This window comes from Sorex fumeus, unplaced genomic scaffold, assembly GCF_029834395.1.
Source record: "Sorex fumeus unplaced genomic scaffold, SorFum_2.1 ptg000055l, whole genome shotgun sequence".
Taxonomy (NCBI): Eukaryota; Metazoa; Chordata; class Mammalia; order Eulipotyphla; family Soricidae; genus Sorex; species Sorex fumeus.
In genome coordinates, this window is record NW_026606112.1 from 16,808,002 (window position 1) to 16,830,298 (window position 22,297).

The window sequence follows — 22,297 nt, forward strand, 5'->3', positions numbered from 1 at the left end:
TTATGTGGGTGATATAATCTATCATGGTGATTTATAGTTCAATTATATTATCTTTAATAACTTTAAGAAATTTTATTATAGAAGCCAAATGGATCTATTCTACAAAAATTTAGAAAACAAGCATAAGGAATAAATTTTTTCTTTAAGAAAGGGGGGGGGGCTTACATGGTGATATTCAGGAACCTTACTGTGCCAGAGATGGAATGTAAACTTCCTGCATGCAAACCCATGCCCAGCCTGTTTAACTTCCTCTCTGGTCCCAAGAACAAACATTGTAAAAGGGAGCATGCAAATGATTTTGTTACCCAGGGTTAATAATTAGTGAACTTGTACACAATTTTAATTCATCATCTTCCAGTGTTCAGGATTTTGTAAATTAAAAAAAATTGAATAATCTTATTTGGAAATAATAACTCCTTTAAAAATTGTATTCCAGCTATCTGTTCAAGTAATTAAAAAGTATTCTGGTTTGGGGCTGGATAGTACAGTGGGTTGGTTTTGGTTCCTGGCACCCCATATGACCTCTTTAGCCCTGCCAGGAGTGACCCTTGAGCACAGAGCACAGGAATAAGCCCTGAGCACCTCCAGTGTGGCTCAAGAACAAAACAAAATTCTGCTTTTATGACTTGTTTATCAGTTAGATTATCTTATTTGTTCCAGTTTGACAAAATTTACAATCCTCCAAGCTTTTGGTCCTGTAAAGTGGAAAATAAATCAGGTTCTCGTTTCCTTTTGGTTTGTATGAGAAATTTCTGTTGCAGATTTCCTTACTATCTCAAAGTGGAACATTCCTGTCCCGTGTGGAATAGATTATTTAGGGCTGGGGTTGTGCTTCCCAGACCTGCTGCCCCCACATAATCCACAAAATCATACTAAGGAGGAACATTCTACTTCCGAATCTTGCAGATGTCCATGCTGTCTCTAAACTCTAGCTGGGCAGGTGTCGCTCAGAAATGGGTGTTCAGTGCAGCTGGACTGTGACTGTGGCCCTGACTTGTCTCTGTTTGTTTTGCAGTACCTGGTATGTAAGAGGAAGCTGGAGAGTAAAAAGGAGGCCCTGCTGATCCTGTCCAAGGAGCTGGACACATGCCAACAGGAAAGAGACCAGTACAAGCTCATGGCCAATCAGCTGCGGGAGCGCCACCAGTCCCTGAAGAAGAAGTACCGAGAGCTGATTGTATGTGTCGCACACGTCACCGTGACATTCTTGGTTCCTCCAGGTGACAGAAGGGGGAACATTTAACAGGCCACGCCTTCCAGCAGTCAATGAGCCAAGGAAGGACTCAATTCAGACTTTCCTGGTGTGGTTAGAGTAAGCCTGACATCTTCCTCCGTCCTGTCCTGCTTGCTAGTTGCTGCTGGATGCTGGCACATGGCCGGCCGTTTGGGCTGTGGAATACAGGGTAGATCCGAGGTGGCTGTGTGTGTGGTGATTGGGGTGGTGGTGGGGTTGGGAGGGTGAGGGAGTGGGGGGCAGGGGACTGTTCACTTCACTTAGTTACCTGCAGTTCGCTTATTTTTTCCCCTTAAGGTGGACACTAGCTACATGTGACTCAATTCTGTTCTAAATTAATTTAAAATTAATAGAACAGAAAACTCAGTTCTTCAGTCATCACATTTCATAGGCTCAATCACCATAGGAGGCTGTGGCTACTCTGCTGGATTTCATTAATGCAGAACATTTCTGGATTTCATTAATACAGAACATTTTCAATACTGGACAGAAATGTCCAGTTTAGTCAATATTTAACAGTTAACCAAGACACATTTCCACTATTGCAAAGAGTTTCCTGGGATAGTGTCATATAAGTATTCTAGGGCATTTGCCTTGAATGTGGCCGAACCCGGCCAACCTGAGTTCGATTCCTCCGCCCCTCTCGGAGAGCCCTGCAAGCTACCAAGAGTATCTCGCCTGCACGGCAAAGCCTGGCAAGCTATCCGGGATATATTCATATGCCAAACACAGTAACAACAAGTCTCGTGTGACTGGGCTTGCTCAGCAAATCGATGAACAATGGGAGGACAGTGCTACAGTGCTCTTTTCACACAAATTTAGATCATTAAAAAGAACCTGAATAGAAATATTTCTGATTTAAAAAAAAAACCCACATTTCCATTTTCCGAGGCATATAGATTTTTCTCTAGGTTTTTATAAACTGAGATTTGGTGTGGATATGCCTGGTCTTTTGTTGTTGTTGTTGTTGTTGTTGCTTTTTTGGGTCCCACCTGGTGATGCACAGAGATTACTCCTGGCTCTGCTCTCAGCAGTTACTCCTGGCAGTGCTCAGGGGACTATATGAGATGCTGGGAATTGAACCCAGGTTGACCACATGCAAGGCAAACACCCTACCCGCTGTGCTATCGCTCCACCCCAGATATGGTCTTGATGCACACACTTACCTCACCTCACCACCACCAAAGTGTCCAAGACCTACCTGGTGCCACTCCCAACCTGTGTTCTAGTACTCAAGGCTTGTTACCGATATCATCTACACACTTCTTTTGTTTCCCTATATATGGCAGATAAGATTTGCAAGGGTGCAAATTTTACTTCATTGGAGGGTACGAGCTGCGTAGTGTTATTTTTGCATTGTTTTTTTTTCCCTCACTGAAGCAATTGGATGGGATCTGTATTTTTTTTCTGTCATGTTGGATGGTGCTTGGGGCCTACTCCCAGCTCTGTGCTCTGGGAGTGTTCCCAGCCAGGCTCAGGGGACCACGCGGCCCCAGGATCAAACCCAGGGCTTCTATATGGTTGCACTCAGCCCTTTGAGCTTGCTCTGTGAATGCCCATGCTGCGAACCTTTAAATGTTACACCATTGCTCACACACTACTGCATTAGGATCGTTGAACTGTTCCCAAACAGTAGAAAGATTGCACCGGTCAAAATAATTCTGATTTACATGTAGATAGCATCATGTAGAGGAGTCCCCCTTTAGTGGGTGTTTACTTATTTGCTTGAGATATTTGTGTTCCACACAATGGAGAGGAATTAAATTCTTCTAAGGGCTGAGGAGAGGAGATGCCTTAGTGGGCTGAGCACATGCTTTGCATGCAGGAGGACTAGGCTTCACCTCCAGCATCCATAGTCCCTCAAACATCACCAGGAGTGAAACAGCACCAGGTATGTCCCCAAACAAACCAAAAGCAAAAGGTAATAAATTCCCTTTTTTTCTCTTTAGTGGTGCCTGAAATACAACCCAAGGCTCGCACACATAGGACTCTTGCTCATTCCTCCTCCACTTTGCCAGCCCAAGGGATTGCATTCTTTAAGATGAAGGGCCTGACGGGATTGAAAATCCTCGGTTATTTATTTTTTTCTGTTTTGAGCATGTTCGTTCCTGCTTCTGTTCCCCCACCTCCTCCCCAATTATTCTGTGCATAGAAATTATTTAGGACTATCTCTGTGTGTGTATGTTTGTGTGTGTGCTCACCCTTGTCCATGACTATTCCTTACAGCCAACTACTTAAAAGAGACTCTCAAACTAAATAAATAAAATATTATTTCATTTAAACTCTACTCTAAAATAATTTCAGGACCTGGAGTGATCATATGGTGGCTAGGGCTGGTGTGGCTTGAAAATCAAAATAATAATAATTTCAATAACTGCAAGTTTTTTAAAAATTCATATATATATGATTATTCCTAATTGTAACTGATTCCCTTCCCTAAGAGTCTTCCCAAAATAACTGTTTCAGTTTATGATAATCTGCATGTATATTTGAACTTGGTTCAACATATTACTGCTTACAAGAGGTGCAATTAGGTAGGTCTGAATTTTTATTCAATACCTACACCTCAGTCATTTTATTTATTTTAATTAAAATGAAATATTGTTTCTTTGTAGGATGGCGATCCATCACTTCCACCTGAAAAGAGGAAACAGGTAAGACAATTATTTTTAAAACCTATTTTTTAAGTGATGAGCGTTTGGTCAACAATTGGTCAATCCTGTCTCTGCACTCTGGAATTACTCCTAGCAGCACTCGGGAGAACAATATGGGATGCCAGGGGTTGATCCCATGTTGGCTGTGTGCAAGACAAGAGCCCTACCCACTGCAATATCTCTCTAGCCTCTAAGGTTTAGTCTTTTGATGTATTATATATTGGATATTTTATATAGGTAATCCCAAACCGATTAGAGAAATCTTTTAGTTTCTTATAATTCTTTGGTGTGACTGTGTGTGTGTGTGTGTGTGTGTGTGTGTGTGTGGTTCAGGAGGGGGATGGAGAATTCATGCAACCCAAGAGGAGATGCTGGACAGTGTGTGAGGAGACCAGTGAGCTAGGAATTGGGTGCTGGTTGACTCATCCCATTCTTATTGGTGATCTGTTTGGGAACCATGGACAGAGGATCTCGCTTACAACTCTCTCACTTACCATTCCATCTGTTTGTGGTGCTGGAGATGGGACCCAGGGCTTTAGCTCTACCACTGCACTGCATCCCTGACCCCTGTTTTAGAGTTTGAAAAACCATCTTACTAAGAACGAATGCCATTTATCTATTTTTCCCTTAAGTGACATTTAGACCTTTCGTTCTTTTCCACTGAGCTCTTTGCATTGTCTTGTATGGTATCAGCACAGGTAGTAGTACTGACTTTGGGGAAGGAAGTATTTTTATAGCAATACATTCAGGAATATCACAAATTCCTTATAATTCAGTTGCAAACATTCATACTTATATGTCTAGATATATATTAGAATAGTATTTCACAATTGTTCTTCCTCACATGCCTTTTTATAACCAATATTGACTTTAGTAGACTTGAAAAAGATCCCAGATGATGTAATGTAAGTACTCTGTGTTCCATGTATGGGGAAGCATTTGCACCCGATCACGATTTCCAAACTGGGAGATACCAAAAAGAATACTGGTCTCTTGATAGCTGTAATGGTCAGCTCAGCACCATGTATTGTTTGCTGATGATATAGGGCCCCACTCCTATAAACTCCTGGGCTTCATTGCCATGATATTTTTAATACTGAGTAAATGCTATGCCCAAGACATACGCATATGCATACACTCACAAACTCCACACATACATATGTACAGAACACATGTGCCTCTTCACACAATATAATCAGAATGCACATGCACACACAATATATGAGTGCATATACACAACACACATGTACATGTTATATGCACATAACACATATTCACGTGAATGCATACATAACAAAAGGCACTGTCACTGTCCTCCTGTTGTTCATCGATTTGCTCGAGTGGGCCCGGTAACATCTCCATTGTGACACTTCTTGTTATTATGTTTGACATATTGAATACATCATGGGTAGCTTGCCAGGCTTTGCTGTGAGGGTGAGATACTCTCAGTAGCTTGCACATACACACTTAAACACATGTACACATACTCACACAAAATACATACACTCATATGCTCACATAAGAGTGTACGTGAACATATTCACAACACATGTGAATATTTATGCATGAACAACACATGTACATATACAGGCTTATTTATAAAACATGCATGCACATATATACATAATCTTTCTCTCTCTCTCTCTCTCTCTCTCTCTCACACACACACACAGAGGACTTTTACCCAGAATAACAGCTTGATTCTGTGCTTACCCCCTTCTACTCTCTCTCATTCTCTTTCCCTTTTTCACTTGTTTTATAATATTTCACACATTAATCCACAATCAAATTTTTCTGTGGAGCTAGTTAATTTTTTTCTAAGCAAATTTACATGGAGAGCTATTAATAATTTTTTTAAATGTGAACATTTAAATTTTGGAATTTTTGCTCCAGACTGGCTCAATACTTTTGTTTTTGTGCTTTTAGAGGCTGTGAGCAGTCATCTCCACTGCGATTTCAGACTTTGTTAGTATTCATGAAGGAGTTTTACAGTTTAAGTAAATTCACGTTCTGTGACTTTATAATAAAAAATTTACATCGACTGAGGAGAATTTGATGAATTCTAGTTTGTCAAGCCACATCCTGCAGTTCTTAAAAAGCAAATGCATTGTCCTGAGCATTGACTTTGCAGCTTTTAATATGGCATTACTTTTTTGAGTTTGGGACCGTGGTGTGAATTTGACTTTTCCAGCCTCTGTGCCTGCAGAGAAGAATTACCACAGGGCTGTATGAGACAGCATGAATACACACACACATATACACACACACAATCACAGACGCACACACACACACACACACACACAGGGGTACACGTGATGGGAGTTCTCAGCCACCCTCATGACTGATTCTGAACAATCAGGGAGCCAGTGATCTCACTTAAATACCAGTTCATGAGCAGTGCAGGCTTCGGGTCCTGCTCAATCTTCACAGACTCCTTCTCTCTGCAGTTCCACACTTAGCAAATTAAAATTCAGTACCCCAAGGCAGATTTGAATTTCAGATCAACAAAGAATCTTTCTTTTAGTATAAAAGTAAGCTCCATGCAATATTCAGCTCAGACTTATTCTAAAATATTATTCATTGTTTATCTGAAATGCAAATTGAGCTGTATTTCATCTGACCACTCTGTGAAGTTTAGTATTAGCTTCCTCTCGAATGTAGCCTTATTTTTCTTCCTCCAAGCAGGAGAGGCCAAAACGCAGCTATGGAATGTATGTTCTTCCAACCTGCTTGGGCCACGGTAGGACTTGCCCCATTCCTGCTTACATTAACATTCTCAGGGATTATTGCACAGGAATTAGCTTAGGTTATTTACTTGTTCACTGAAGGAAGGGCTGTTAGGAAGCCAGCAGAAATATCCACCAAACTAACTGTGCGACCTCTGGAAGATTACTTTGAGTGTCTAGGTCTCAGCTTTCTCATCCCTAAAATGGGAATTAACATGGTTCCTACCACAAAGAATTGCTGTAAGAAGGAAGGGAGAAAAATTCAAGTCGTGTCCTTAGCTGCCATAACACAGTAACAGATGGGCAATCTATAAACACTGATCATTTCCTCCTCATCCCTTCCTAAGAATCACTTATGTCAAGAGTGATGATTCTGTCCGCCATGGCCTTCGGCAGGACACTTTCAGTCACACTTGGAAGCTGGAAGTAGCTTGAAGGTTCCTAGCTCAGAAGGCCTCAGAAGGGTTGGTAAGACAGTCACCCTGAAGGGCTCCATCTCAGACATTGCTTCCACTAGAGCTCAGATGCCCCTAGGTTGCTCCACTGCTCCTCTCACTGTGCCTGTGGTTCTCTCTATTTCTCTCCTCTCTCCCTTTCTCTCTCTCTCTCTCTCTCTCTCTCTCTCTCTCTCTCTCTCTCTCTCTCTGGAGCCACTTGTTTTGGAGGATGTGGGAAGCCTGAATGCTGACCACAGGAGGGCAACAGATCCTATATCACTGGCCACTAGAACTTAGGGCAGACCCCCAAGTCTCAGTTGAGAGATCCTTGGGGATCCTAAGTGTTTGGTCAGGGGTCCATGTAAGGATCAGACAGGTAACCTAGTGATACAAAGTAGCTTATAATCCTGTCCTCTTTTGTTTATTTGGTGCCACCACTGGTAGTATTCAGGGCTTATTCCTGGCTCTGCACTCAGGGATCACTCCTGACAAACTTGACGCCATATGGGGTCCTGGGGATCGAACTTGGGTCTGCTACAAGACAAGAGACCTACTCACTCTACTGTCTCTATGCCCCCTACTCTTGGTCTTTTGAAGGGGTACTGAAAGATAATGTTTTAACCACCTGCACTTAAGGAAGTCTTGGGATGATAACTAATAATGATGGCAGCCAAGGTTTGGAAATAGTCAGCCTTGCATTGTGCTGGGCCTCGTTCCTGAAATCATCTAATTCTCACACAACTATGAATGCTATCGGTATCATTGCCAGCTGACAAATGAGGAGATCAGAGCTCGTGGCAACCTGGATTTTCCTCAAGAAAAGCAAACTAATTGGTGATAAAGCCGAAGCTTATACCCCTCTAGTTCACTCAGAGGTCATGCTCACAACCACCATAACTGCATAAGCATTCATATTCCTGGTGGGCATCCTCAACTCATAAAGACAGTGAGGACCCAGCAGTGAGAGCAGTCAGACCCCAGTTCCTCAGCTGGAATTGGCAAGGTAGTTAGGGTGACCAAACCATTCCATTTTTCCCAAACCTACTCCTTTTTAAAAGGTAAAGGTAAAGGTAAAGGCCCTCCCGTTGTTCATCGATTTGCTCGAGTGGGCCTAGTAATGTCTCCATTGGAGACTTTGTTATTACTGTGTTTGGCATAACGAATACGTCACAGGGAGCTTGCCAGGCTCTGCCGTGCGGGTGAGATCCTCTCGGTAGCTTGTTGGGCTCTCCGAGAGGGGCGGAGGAATCAAACTCAGGTCGGCCATGTTGGCTGCGTGCAAGGCAAACGCCCTACCACTGTGCTATCGCTCTAGCCTTTTTAAAAATGTATTTTTATTTTTTAATTATTAGGATTTTTTTAGTGAGGCACTGTGAGATAAACCCTTACAAGCTGTTCATGATAAGATTTCAGTCAGTGTTCCAATACCCATCCCTCCACCAGTGTACATTTCCCAGTACCAGTGTCCTCAGTTTCCCTCCCATCACCCCATCCCCAAGCCTGCCTCTGCCTCTTTGGCAGGCTCTTCTCTTCTCTTCTCTTCTCTTCTCTTCTCTTCTCTTCTCTTCTCTTCTCTTCTCTTCTCTTCTCTTCTCTTCTCTTCTCTCTCCCTTCTCTATCTTCTCCCCCTCTTTGGGCATTATGGTTTGCAATAAAGATACCAAAAGGTTATGTGGTATATCTTTTTTATCTACTTTTAACTCTCGTTCTTGTCCAGCATGATCACTTCCAGATATTATTGTTATACTGGTCCCTTCTCTCTCTTACCTACCCTATGCCCCCCACACACTTGTGGTTGATTCCAACCATTGAACAGTCCTCCTAGCCCCTGTTTCCTGGTTGTGGATATTAGCCTTCTACAACATATTTTTTTCTACCACAGATGAATGCAGTCATTCTATATCTGTCCCTCTCCTTCTGACTCAGTTCATTCAGCATGATACGTTCCAAGTCCATTCATTTCTGTCCATTTCTAGGCAAATTTTATGACTTCATCTTTCCTAACAGCTGCATAATATTCCATTGTGTAGATGTGCCATAGTTTCTTTATCCATTCATTTGTTCTTGGAAATGCAGGTTGTTTCAGATTCTGGCTATTATGATTAGTGCTGCAATGAACACAGGAGTGCAGATGGTATTTCTGTTGTTTGTTTTTGGGAGCCCAGGGTATGTTCCCGAAAGTGGTATTGCTGGTTCAAATGGGAGCTCAATTTCTAGTTTTTTTGAGGAATGACCATATTGTTTTCCAAAAAAAAAAAAAGACTGGACCGGTTGGCATTCCCACCAACAATGAAGAAGAGTCCCTTTCTCCCTGCATCCACGTGAGCGCTGATTGTTCTTGTGCTTTTGGATGTGTGCCAGTCTCTGTGGTGTGTGATATGTCCTTGTTATTTTGATTTGCATCTCCCTGATGATTAGTGATGAAGAGCACTTTTTCATGTGCCTTTTGGGCATTCGAATCTCTGCTTTGAGAAATTTTCTGTTCATTTCTTCTCCCCATTTTTGATGGGGCTGGATTTTTTTTCTTGTAAGGTTCTACCAATGCCTGTATATCTTTGATATTAACTCCTTCTCAGAAGGGTAATGGGTGAATAACCTTTCCCCATTCCTTAGGCTGTCTAGACCTTCTCCTTTTATTTATTTTTTTCTTTTTGGGTCACACCCAGCAATGCTCAGGGGTTACTCCTGGCTTTGCACTCAGGAATTACTCCTGGTGGTGCTCGGGGGACCATATGGGATGCCAGGGATTGAACCCGGGTTGGCCACATGCAAGGCAAATGCCCTACCGCTGTACTATTGCTCCAGCCCTGACCCTCTCCTTTTACACCTCTAGTTTTGGCATAGTTTTACTAATGCTCCCTTTCACTCTCTAACATATCTTGGTTTTCATGAGAACTAATATAGTTACCTTAATTCTATTAGGGATGCTATGAAGAGGCAGTAAACAACAGAATTACAATACATAGGATGTGAAATGGTAATGGGTAATATGGACAAAAGAGATATTTCCCAGAGCAGCGGGTCAGTGTTCTGGGTTAGTAATGGAACAAATATTTTGGTTAAGAGTAAGAAAACTGGGGCTGGAGCTATAGCACAGCAGGTAGGGCATTTGCCTTGCATGCAGCTGATCTGGGTTCGATTCCCAGCATCCCATATGATTCCCAAGCACCACCAGGAGTAATTCCTGAGTGTAGAGCCTGGACTAACCCCTGAGCATCGCTGGTGTGACCCAAAAGGCAAAAATTAAAAAATAATATAAGATAAAATCTGAAAAGAAATTTTAAGAATAAGGAAACATAATTCTAGCTTTGGAGGGAGAGAAAATAAACATGCCTGTTTAAAAATAATTACATAAAAAATTACCTGGGGCTGGAGAGATAGGGGTTTAGGCCTGTGCTTTATAAGCAGTGACTTAGTTTAATCCCTTGTACCCATGATCCCCTGAGTACCTCCGAGTACCCCTGAGCACAGGGCCAGGAATAGTCCCAAGCACCATTAAATAAGCTCCTATCTCCCCTCCCCAAGAAAGATAAACAAACAAAATTTTATGTTTAGCTAGCTTTTAAAAGGACAGAATTGCTTCTTGTGTAGAGGTGCCAGGATACCTTCTTCATTAGCTCAATGTAGAGAAGAAAATGCCCTATTAAATTTCTAGGCTCTGGTTGCAGTGAAACTCTGTAAGTTTCTGCTATTAGCCATAGTAGACAGTTTTGACATGACAGTTCCAGTGCTGGGGAAAAGGCACAATTATTCACTTCACGTTTCCATCAGCAGAAGTATGCAGCACTCTGCCATATTACAAGTGCTGTTAATCCTAAAAACAATCCTAAAAATGCAGTTAACCCACACCTGCAGCGCAGCACCAGCCCAAACCCCAGCAGTTGAAAGTCACTGTCCTAGAAACAGGATAGTGGATGGAGCAAACTCGCCCGTGTAAGCAAGCAGAAGGCACTGGAACAAGAACCAGCTGCCGAGTTAACAGATGGAAGAGAAGGTCACAAGGTGGACATTTTGCAAAGGAAGCAAAGACTCCACTAGCATTATGTTGCCCTCCCACCTTGAAGCGTAGCGTGGGTTTGACTCGGAAGAAGGGATGTCTACGTGGTCTCCTCTTTATTTCTTGACTCGGTGATTGCTAGGAGCTTTACTCAATAATAGACTGAATGTGTGTGTGTGTCTCCTATTCCTGTGCTGCCGCCACTCTGCCCCCACAGTCTTTGGTTGTTGCTTCAGATTAGACGAGGATGTGAGGGTGGTGCTCTCACGAATGGGTTTTGTGTCCCTCTGATAGTCCGTTTTTCTTCCTGCTCTGTCTATACGAAGTCTTCAGCCTGAAATAGACTTCTCACCGGAATCTGTCCACCCAGGCACTCTGGTTTTATATTTACAACCTCTGGAATTGAGAGGAGTAAACTGTTATTTAAAGTCCCCCCAATTTATGATAGTTTGTTATAGTAGTTCGATCTAAAATATTCTAGTTTTGACCATTCCTCTTTCTCTCAATTTCATCTCTCTGAACCCTTGGTTCTTATACTCTTACAAACTGAAGGTACCTTTGACCATCAATATTTTCCCTCCTGCCCACCCCCAACATTGGTGGTGGGAAATGTACACTGGTAGTGTTGGAGCATTATATGACTGGAATGCAATCGTGTACAACTTAGTAATGGTGTATCTCACTATGATTCAGATTTTTTTTTTAAAAAAACTAGAAAACTGGAAAAAAGTAAATAGTTCAAGTTCTAAAACAAAACAAAACAATCCCCCACATGGATATCTTTGAGGATACATTGAAAGACATTTTGTTCCCACAATGTTATATGTGCACACATACGAGAATTTGTTTATAATTTCAGGGTTTCATAGACCTTCTTCAACTCATCCAAGGATTCTTGACTTCTTTGGACTGAGTTTAAAACATATTGCTTTAAATATTTTGAGAACTATTCCCAAATATAGGTAGGGACAATGTCATATCCTCAGTCTTTATAATGCTTTGTGTCCATTGAGCGCAAGAGATGAGAGATGATATAAATACATATATATGAATGCATATATACTTGTATGCACGGATGTAAAGTAGCAAGCTGACTGTCTGGCTGACTGGTCAGATAGATGAGTGCAAATAATCTCCTAACCTTTATATATCTCACTAGCAAATGAAGTCTATTATAGGGCAGCATCTTGTGTGACAATAGATGATAAAATTTTCTTCTTCATCTTAGGCAAGCCAGATAGCCTTTCTGAGATCCAATATTCTCCTCTCCAAAATGAGCCTGTGAGAGGTACTCCTAAAATTATGATGAGGAATAATATACTCATGCTGAACTTGGTCATTACTTTGTTCTGGTGAGTTCCCAATGGATATCGGATGCTTTATTTTTCTGTCCATGGTTACACAGCAGGTTAAAACTGAACTAAAATCCAGGTTTGCTAACTTGGAGTTCAATGACCTAGTCCTGGCTCTTTGCCCTATATTTGACTCTTAGGCTGATTGATAAAAACAAGCAGAGTCAGCACTAAATCCATCTAAGTCCAAAGATGAAGAAAGTGCTCTATCTTACACCCTTGGCTAAGATGCAGTGGAGAATTGGAAACAGAATCAGAATTTTTTTTACCTATTCAACCACTGCTTTCTTGTGGCAACCAAAATCTGACCATAATTTTATTTTCTGGCTCTTTTTTTGTCTCCTCTTTAAAGGACAAACTAGAATTTTCTTGTTTGGAGTTCTAGAAATATAGTTGTTGAGGCTTTCTTTCAGAACTCAAAATCCTTTCTAAAACAACTCAATTTCCAATGGCAAATCATCCGTTAAGGAAGCTGTGAAGAAATCGTGACAACAGTGATTGCACTAATAGCTTCTCATGGGATATTGAAATGAAAATTTCTTCTTGATACTCCAGGCAGAACTGTACACAGAGCACCTCCGCGCCACAGCCAGAGACCGCCCAGAGATCTCAAACAACCCTTTCAATATTTTTCTTTTACTAAACAAGCAGTTCCCTTAAAAGACAAAGGGGAATTTAAATTAACTTGGGTTAATGTTCTTCTAAGATGGGATTCTTTGGGGTCATGCCAGTGCATTTCTCCTATGCATATCCGCCTAGAAAAAAACAATCAAACACATCTCTAAGATCTCTTTTTCTCCTTTTGATTTCAAGCAGACATCCCCAGGAGGCACTCCTGATCCAGGAGGAAACCTTTACTGTCTTCCCTTAAAAATTGATGGCTTATTTAGATGGTGCCGTGCCCTAGGATGACACACTGAGAGAAATCAGAGTAGAGAAGCCCTTCTTGCAATGGGAGGGAAACTTGTACTTCTGTGACTAACTCTTTTTTAGTCAATTTTATTTTAATCCCCTGTGATGGCAAATCAGAGTGTCTCTGTACATTCCTCGGGGTTTGATGCTCAGAAACTAAAACTTCCTTCAAAGATCTTGAGTGCTTTGAGATGTTTCTTTTTATAACACTTTGAAGAATAGGTCTATACTTCCATAGCAGGGAAGCTGGGAAGAAGTCCAGGGTCCAGCCTGTGGGATTCCTCCTAAAGCATAGCAACAGCGCCTTCATTCTGAGCACCAATGCACCTGGCTATGTAGAAACGCTTTGAATCCCTGCAACCATTTTCTAAGGGAGATGCATGTATCCCCCAATTGATAGATAATGAAATTTAGACTCAATGAATCTAAAGGACTCAGGCACTATTGAAGAACTGCTGAATCACAGATGCAGAATCATAATGGTCAAGATTGAACAAACATTTATTTAAATAGCAACCTCCCAAGCCTATTGAAGGTTGTTTTCCTGTGGGGCCTGGAAACACATTCAGTGCCAAGTGTGTGTTTTGAGATTATGAGGTGGGAGTCGACTGTTGAGGGATCCCAGCATGGCCAACAAATGTGTACAGAATAAGCTCTTGGGTGTTTTTTTTTTGTAAACCAGAAAGCTGTCGCTCTCGCAGAGGTCATCACTTTGGCAGCTGCTATGAATTGGGGGCCCTTGCTCAGCAAAGTCAGTTCCACTCTATTACTATTAACACAGGCGTTGCCATGGACCAAAGCACTGGAGTAGAAATTGTAATTAAATTTGCTATCAATCACACAGCTCCAGTATACTTGATGTTTCATCAAATATATTGTAAACATATTCTTGCTTAATCTAGTATTTCTGCTAATTGAAGGTGTGGGCTTAAGGGCTGCAAGAATAAAACTTTTGTAACATTAAATTGAAGCAAGTTTCCAAATCTGATCTTGCTGCTGTTGCTCCTGCTCCTGCTGTTTCCTCCTCCTATTATTCCTCTTCCTCTTCCTCTTCCTCTTCTTCTTCTTCTTCTTGTTCTTCTTCCTCCTCCTCCTCCTTTTCTCCTCCTCCACCGCCTCCTCTTTTTCCTCTTCCTCTTCCTCTTCCTCTCCTCCTCTTCCTCCCCCTTGTTCTCTCCTCTTCCCTCTCCCTTTCCTTCTCCTCCTCTTCCTCCTCCTTTTCCTCCTCCTCTCTCCTTCTCCCTTTCCCATCTTCTCCTTCTCCTCTCCTCCCTTTCCTTCCATCTTCCTCCTCCTCCTTTTTAACTAATTTAATTTTATTTTTGGTTTACAATACCATGGGCTGGAGTGATAGCACAGTGGGTAGGGCGTTTGCCTTGCATGCAGCCAACATGGCCGACCCGAGTTCGATTCCTCCACCCTTCTCAGAGAGCCCGGTAAGCTACCAAGAGTATCTCGCCCGCACGGCAAAGCCTGGCAAACTACCTGTGACATATTCAATATGCCAAAAACAGTAACAACAAGTCTCACAATTTGTTGTTACTGGTGCCTACTCGAGCAAATCAATGAACAACGGGAGGACAGTGCTACAGTGCTTACAATACCATTAATAATGATTTTTGTGGATATAAATCCAACACCACATCCATCATCAGAATACCCATCTCCCTCCCCCAAGTGCCCCAACCCCCTCTCTTTCATCTCCCTTCCAACACAACCCCCCTTGTGTTGCCTTTGAATCCTTTTTGCTACTTCACTGTGTATGTTTAAGTCCCACATTTAAGAGAACATGCTGTATCTGCCGCTGTCCTTCTGACCAATTTGTTCTTCCTAAGGAAATATTTAGGTCAGGGGTTTACCTTTTCCCCTTTTTCAGTCTCTCGTTATCTTTCCCTTGTACTTGTAATTCCAATATCATTAACACAGCAAATTGAGAAATAAGTTATAGGGCTTTCTGGTACACATCCTTTTGATAGTATGATGTCAGATAACTTTTCCATGACTAGGATACCTATTGGAATGCTACAAGGCCAAGATTCCCCAGGATTCGAAGAATTATTTTTAGGATATTCCTTCCTTCCCTCCTGGTTGCTGATCTGAAGATTCAGAGAGCAAAAGCGCGTCTTGTTCTTAATGCCATTCATGGTGCCTGGCACCTGCATGGTGGAAGTCATTTTAACATGTCTGTCACCCTTTCCTTTTCATTTTATTGGTGAGGAGACATACTACCTCTATCTTCTTAGATTCAGGAACTGTAGGCTGCTGCTTTAACTAAGCAAAGACAGATTAATGGGGGCATTCTGTCTAGTGAGTTTTCTAAGGGAGATGCATGTATCCCCCAATTGATAGATAATGAAATTTAGACTCAATGAATCTGTGGATGTGTATGGGAGTCCATGGGAAGTAAGTGCTGCTCTAAACAGTGGTTAGGTTTGGGGCCTTCTATGCCATCTTAACAGGAGAAAATGAGGTTTGGGCGTGAAGGGACAATACATTGTGGAGAGGTGACTAGGAAGTCTAGTGGAAACTAATGGAGCAGAAGGGTCATCTCAGAAATACTGGTTTCTGCAGAGTTATCATGGTTCTAGTCCCTGGGGACAGTTACCCCCAGAGTGGGGAGGACTTTCACAGTGGGGAAATTACACCAGCTTATACACAGAAGAGGAGAGGGAGCACTTTCCATACCTGTTGATTTGATTTTGGGGAGAGTTGCCCTAAAGCCACAATCTGGGACCACTCCTGGTGATGCATTGCTAGGGCCTGAGGATGCTTCTAAACTCAGCAGTGCTGGGTGGGGGGCACCAAAGCTACCCCAATGGTACCCAGGGGCTTCTGGGACTCTAGCTGGTAATGTTCAGGGGACCATTTGGTGCCAGAGATCCAACTTGTCCTGTGCTCTTTTGCTGACCCTGGTATCTTGGTTTTTAATTGCTTTAGCTCAAAATAATCTGTATGCCACAGGGAAATATTTTGGAGTGGTACCTCCTAATGTCCTTGTCTTCATCTTTTCATTTTTGACCTCAGCAAGAGAAATGGTATATTGTGGGATTTAGGGATGTTACTTATCACCAAGATGCAGAAATCCTTGTGAGCCGGTGTCATTGATTTGATCCTTGAAATCAGGCATCCTTCCTAGTGGTGGCCACTGCCGCCAAGTTTGATGTATAATATAGTTTCCTAAAATGTCCATCACTTTCTATAAATTAAAAGATATCTTGCAGAGCCAGAGAGACAGTTCTAGGTTTAAGATGCTTGCCTTATGTGCAGCCAACCCTGACTTTATCCCCAATAGCACATGGTCCCCTGAGTATCATAGGCCACATCGCAAAAGGTTTCCTAGAACTCAATGGTCCTGATACTTCCAAAGTAATACCAGGGTGAGCCAGGTAATCTCCTGTAGTGCAGGCACTGGAAGCATCACATTCTCAGGTCCAAGCATTGAACCATCTGGCTTATGTGACTAAGAATCACCAGAGTCATCTCTGAGCCTCCTGATCACTGCTTGGGAAGCACACCCCCCAAAATGTCTTACATTTCTAGGGAAATTGTCCCAGTGTGCTTTTGGCATGGAGAAAGAAACTCCAACAGAGAGGCAAGAGCTAGAGTTGAGGGTGCAGTTGGATTCGAAGATCAGAGGAGGACATCTCCTCTTGCTTCTGTGAGAATTTCTGCAAAAATGCAGGGGTTGGATCTGGCCCTCTCTGTTCTCTTGGCTCCCAGATCTCTGCCTTTATGACCACCATGGGGAACTATGTAGGCTTCATCTCTGTGCAGAGAGAATTTTCATCAGTACTGAAGTTCCCACACCCGTAGCTGGCCTTTGCGTAATGCATTTGCAGCCACAGATTACAACAGGGGGTTGAATTGTTTCTTGCTTGACAAAGGAAGGTGTGTTGGAATGGAGAACCATAACATCTTTTCAGCCCCCCATGACCCCCTCCCCCAGCTCTATTCTCATTGTCTGTCTCTTTCCCTCCCTTCCCTATCATGATTTTAATAGCCAAACTCGTAGCTAGAAAAAAGGGACTGAAATGTATGGATCCCACAATACATTTCATACTACTCAGCATTCTGCTATTGTCAGAACCAAAATGTCAACCTTTAACATCAGGCCTGGCTAGATCTGAATATTTAAACGAGGCTTCTTTGTAAACCTTTTCATGTTTTCTATTTATGCTACCCCCTGCTCCAGAGAGTTAGAGGAAATAATCTCTTGGTTTTTGTTTTCCTTCCCTGTAAAAATCCTTCCCAGTGTTAGACGGTCTGCCACTTTTACCCTGACATTTCCTTTACATAGTGCTGCTGTTCTAAACTGATGGTCACAGAGTCCTTCTCAATAACATGGAGACAAAACTCTGTGCATAGCTGATAAATTATAAGCAGGCACCGCATGTTAGCTTGATGGATTGTTATAGTGAATGTGTGTGAGTCATGGGTGTTATTTTTGGTCAAAAGAATTGTGTGAACTTTCCTTCCTCTATTTTGAGTGCTTTGAAATGTACTACTTTTCTTTCTTTCCTTCTCTCTTTTTTTGTTCTTTGAGTTATATGTCAAGGAATTAGGCACCCTATCAGAATAGTCATTTTCTAGTTTTCAAAGTTATTGTTTTCAAGTTGCGGAGGTGGAAGGACTGAATAGAGAAAGAACGGTATGTTGACAATAAGCCAACCTGTGAAATAGAAAAGAAAATTACAGTCACCTGTTCTAAAAGGGTTTGGGGGTTTCCCATGCCCCCTCACCCCAGAGGTCAATTTTAATTATGTGATAGGCTTACTATGAACTTGGAAGCATCTGATTCTAATTAACCACTGTTTTGCAGTTTTGCAGTAAAAGTGTAGAAGTGCAGTAGACTGTAGAAATGCTGGATTTTATTTGTGTGGCTTTCTTTGCAGCTTGGCTGCAGAGAAAATAATGTTTGACAATCACATCACTTGGTCTCTAAATCACAGTTTCTCCAAAGCAGCCCCGTCCTCTGCTTCACTGTTTCACCGGAACCTTTGATGTATATAACATTAATGTGTCTGGCTTTAATACCCAAATACCTTGGTATCTCATGGAGTTCCATGCTATTCAAAGTGAGACCCAAGGACAAGTGGCAGGTGACAAGCTGTTCATTTCTGGCCCAAGATGAGATCAGGACAGAAAGTGAGAGTAAGTGCTGAGAAATTTTACAGCCAATTGACAGCATGGCTTTAAGCCTATTGAATCTAACCAACACTTGGGGTCTTGATGTCGCCTTAAAATAATTTTCCTAATAGTTGTTTTTGTTTGTTTGTTCGGGGGCCACACCCAGTAGTGTTCAGGGCTTACTCCTGGCTCTGAATGCAGGGATCACTCCTGGCAGGCTCAGGGGACAATCTGGGAAGCTGGGGGTTGAACCCAGGTTGGTTGTGTATAAGAAAACCGTTCTACCCACTGTGCTGTCATTCTAGCCCCTAATGGTTAAATTTTATCAAATTTTGCAAAACTGCTAGTCTGTAACAGATTGGAATACGGAACTGATCTTTTCCCTCTCATAGACTGAGCAAGACTAGTTATCTTCTGGGGTTTTGTTGGTACCTCAGTCCCCAAGGCTCTCAAGCCATTATTGATTTGGAAAGATTACTGATGTTGCAGAATTTAAAAAGAAAGTCTTTCTGTGAATTTTTTGCTATTGCTCCTGCTAAGCTTTCTCTCAGAGGGTGTCTCATGTATCTTCAGAGCTTAAACCAGTGCCAAGTACCTGTAAATGCTCAATACTTGTTGTGTAAATGAATGGGTAGATAAAGAACAGTCACAAAGGAGCTAGCTGTTCTAGGGAGGAGTTTGGTCACATCAATCCAATCTTGTGTTCAAGATGGAGCCACTGAATGGCACCAGGAAGGGGAGGTGCCTGTACCAAACCAAGCACTGGGGCAGATTTTCTATATCCACTACTCAATTTAGGCATCAATGGACCTAAACATACAAATATATGTGTTTAGCTCCATTTTACAGAGGGGGATACTCAAGAGGTTATGAAACCCTGGTCACCCAAGGTCACTCAGTCCAGGAGGTAGAAGTACTGGGATTCAGCTTAGCATCTCTAATCAATAGAGAGAAATTTTCAAAGAAATCTGTTAATCTCTTTGCTTTCCATCCTCAAAGATGGGAATTTAATTTCCTCATCCTTCACTAATTTTTTAATCTAATGATACAGAAATCGGGAAAATTAGAGCACAACTATTATAAAAGATGAGCTTTGCAAGTATAAGAGTTAAAAGATTAGATTGCAGGCTGGGGAATAAATTTAGTGGACTAGAGCTCATGCTTTGCGTGCAAGATCCTCAGGCTCAGTCTCCAGCACCATGTGGTCTTCTAAGCACTGTTGGAAGTGAGCTCTGAGTACTAAGCTGGAATTGTTCCCCAAGCACTACTGCATGTGCCTTCAAAGCAAACAAACAGACAGACCAGACTCCTTTCCCGAAGAATGTTCACACAAAGAAGTGAGGAGAAATCAGGTCCAGTCAATGGGAATGAAGGGAATTTATTTAACGTGAGAATTCAATCCAGGACCTTGTTTGGGTTAGTCATTGTTAGCTTCAGCATGATATTACTTATTTCAAAAATATTTTATGTTGTAGGGGCTTGAGGAGGGTTAGCAGAGAAAACAAAGCTCCTTGCCCTCAATGAAACTTTTATTTTAGCAGGAAGAAGGAGACAGAAAATAAACAGCCAGAAATAAACTATGAAGTAAATGGCCTGGTATGTAAAACGAGGTCAAGTGCTATGGAAATAAAATAAAAAGCGTAGGAGAAGGGGCTGGGAGTTTGGTAGAGGTGTGGAGGCTGTTCTTTTAAATGATACAATTCAAACCCATGGAGACTTTCAGGACACAGACTTAGAAAAAGTTGAGAGATTGGGCCAAGAGGTATTCTGGAGAGAGAGAGAGCGTTACAATGAAGGGATCTGGCTGTGGTCACTGTTCTAAGAAACATCATGCCTGGTATGCAGGGGATTAGCAGGGAGGCAAACTCGGCTGGATGGAGAAAGATGAGGTGTTGATATTTGCAGGCAGACACAATTGGTTTTCCCAAAATGAGGAGTTCAGGATGAGACAAGTTTTCATCTGTATCTCTGTATCTTTATTTTCCTTTTTGTACCTAACATAATTGAATATTCCCCCGCAAAATATTAACATTGAGGTGTTTGGAGATGCATACATACCATCACATGAGTCTGGATTTGGTTTGTTCAATTATAGCATGATGGAAATCTACCAAAAAAAATCTTTAAAATCTCTTGGTACTACTAGCTCTGAATAGCATCTTCCTAGATATCACATTCTTGTTTGCTTGCTTCCCTCTGTTTTTTTTTAAACTTTATTTATTTATTTATTGAATCACTGTGGGAAAAGTTACAGAGCTTTCAGGTTTAGGTCTCAGTCATGTAAATATCAAACACATTTCCCTTTACCAATACTTATTTTTTACCACGAACCCCAATAGAACCCCACCTCCCACCCTTCCCAATTCCTGTGAGGCAGATGAGTTCTAGTTAACACTCTATCTACTTTGACTAGATTCATTGTTTCGATAAAAGATGCACCATTATTATTTAGAGTTTACCCCCCACCCCAATCAGACATGCTGAAAAAGCGTTGTGAAATGATTTTCTTGCTACAGCTGGGTTCAAGAATTAAATGATGCCGCGCGGCCACTATTGCGGCCACGCAGTTTTGGATTTCTGCTATTTTATTTATTAATCCTGGAGGTATTTCTACTAAAAGTCAGATAATTAAGATATTGGTTTCTGTGCTCTGGAGTCGTGGCCGTGCCGGAGAGCCACTCGTGGGGGGCAACTGGTGACCTCGGTAGGGCATGAAGGACGGGCCGTAACACACCCCCCTTCCCATGAGGTTTTTGTTGCCCCTGACCCCCGGCTCATACCTGCTGTCCACAAGGCTCCCATGTGGCCGCCATCTTTCTTTCCAGAGAGGAGAGGGCAAATGGGGCAACACCCTTTCCCCTCGGGGCAGGCATAATGGCGCCGTTTAACGCATAGTCCGTTCGCTTTTCTGCTCCAAGCTGCTGGTTTTCTGCATTAAGTCCTTGAGCTTCTGGGGCCGTGGCCGTGCTGGAGAGCTGCTCGTGGGGACCTCTGTTTTTTTTTAAGAGTTTATAAGACATTTGCTGGAATATAAGCACTTGCTAGAGCAAGAGATGGGTATGCTGAGGGAGTGAGGAGAAAGTCTTCATCTTTAACCTGTTGGAACAGGTTAAAAGTTCCATGATCTGCAGAAAGGAGTACTGATTGTGTGAGATGGAGCTGGATTAAGAATAGAAGCTAAGGGAGAGCCACCCATGGTCACCCTGGGATCTGCATCTCAGCATAAGACAAATCCAATGGAAGGAATGATCTGAAGATGTCATTGAAAGGGGTCATCATAGTCATTAGAATCTCAGTGAGTTACAACTGAGGCATAAATTTGGGGGACAGCCAGTTCAGGATAATGTTGTTACCTCTGATTCTGATTTCTAAAGTCATGACAGATCACTGCTCCACCTCTCAGTGAGAGAGTACTCAGTCAGTACTCCTTTGAAGCAGAGATACTGGACATCAAGAAGTCATTAAAACAAGATCTTTGGGAGTGGAGGGCCACTATACATAGAAAGGAAGTGTGGTGGTTTTTTTTTTCATGTGGTTGGCCTAAATTTTAGAATTGAACCCAGTAGCCATTTGTAATGTTTTTAATTGGGGCACACTTAAAAATTTTGATTTCCAAACCATCATCTAAGACTGACTCCTCCATTACTTGTCTGTGAGTCATAATAGAAACAAAAAGCATCCCTCAAATGAGGTTCATGGCCAAGTTCATTTCCCTTCATGCAGTTAGAGTGGCTTGATTTGCACACTTGCTGTGCTCAGATATGCATCCACTATAATGGCTGTGTGTATTTCAGCTGGACTGGACACCCAACTCCATAAACCATTAAGCTTTGCATTTGCCATCCAACTTCTCCGTTT

General features: G+C 42.1%; 1 protein-coding gene across 1 annotated transcript in view; it reads left to right on the top strand.

Annotated features, from left to right (window-relative positions):
* Window positions 1–22,297, top strand: part of CCDC149 (coiled-coil domain containing 149) — a 151,408-nt gene that overhangs the window by 61,194 nt on the left and 67,917 nt on the right. Inside the window, exons 2-3 of the mRNA XM_056125578.1 lie at window positions 1,016–1,177; window positions 3,850–3,888. Of these exons, the coding sequence (XP_055981553.1) occupies window positions 1,016–1,177; window positions 3,850–3,888 (201 nt within the window). The remainder of the gene's footprint in view (window positions 1–1,015; window positions 1,178–3,849; window positions 3,889–22,297) is intronic.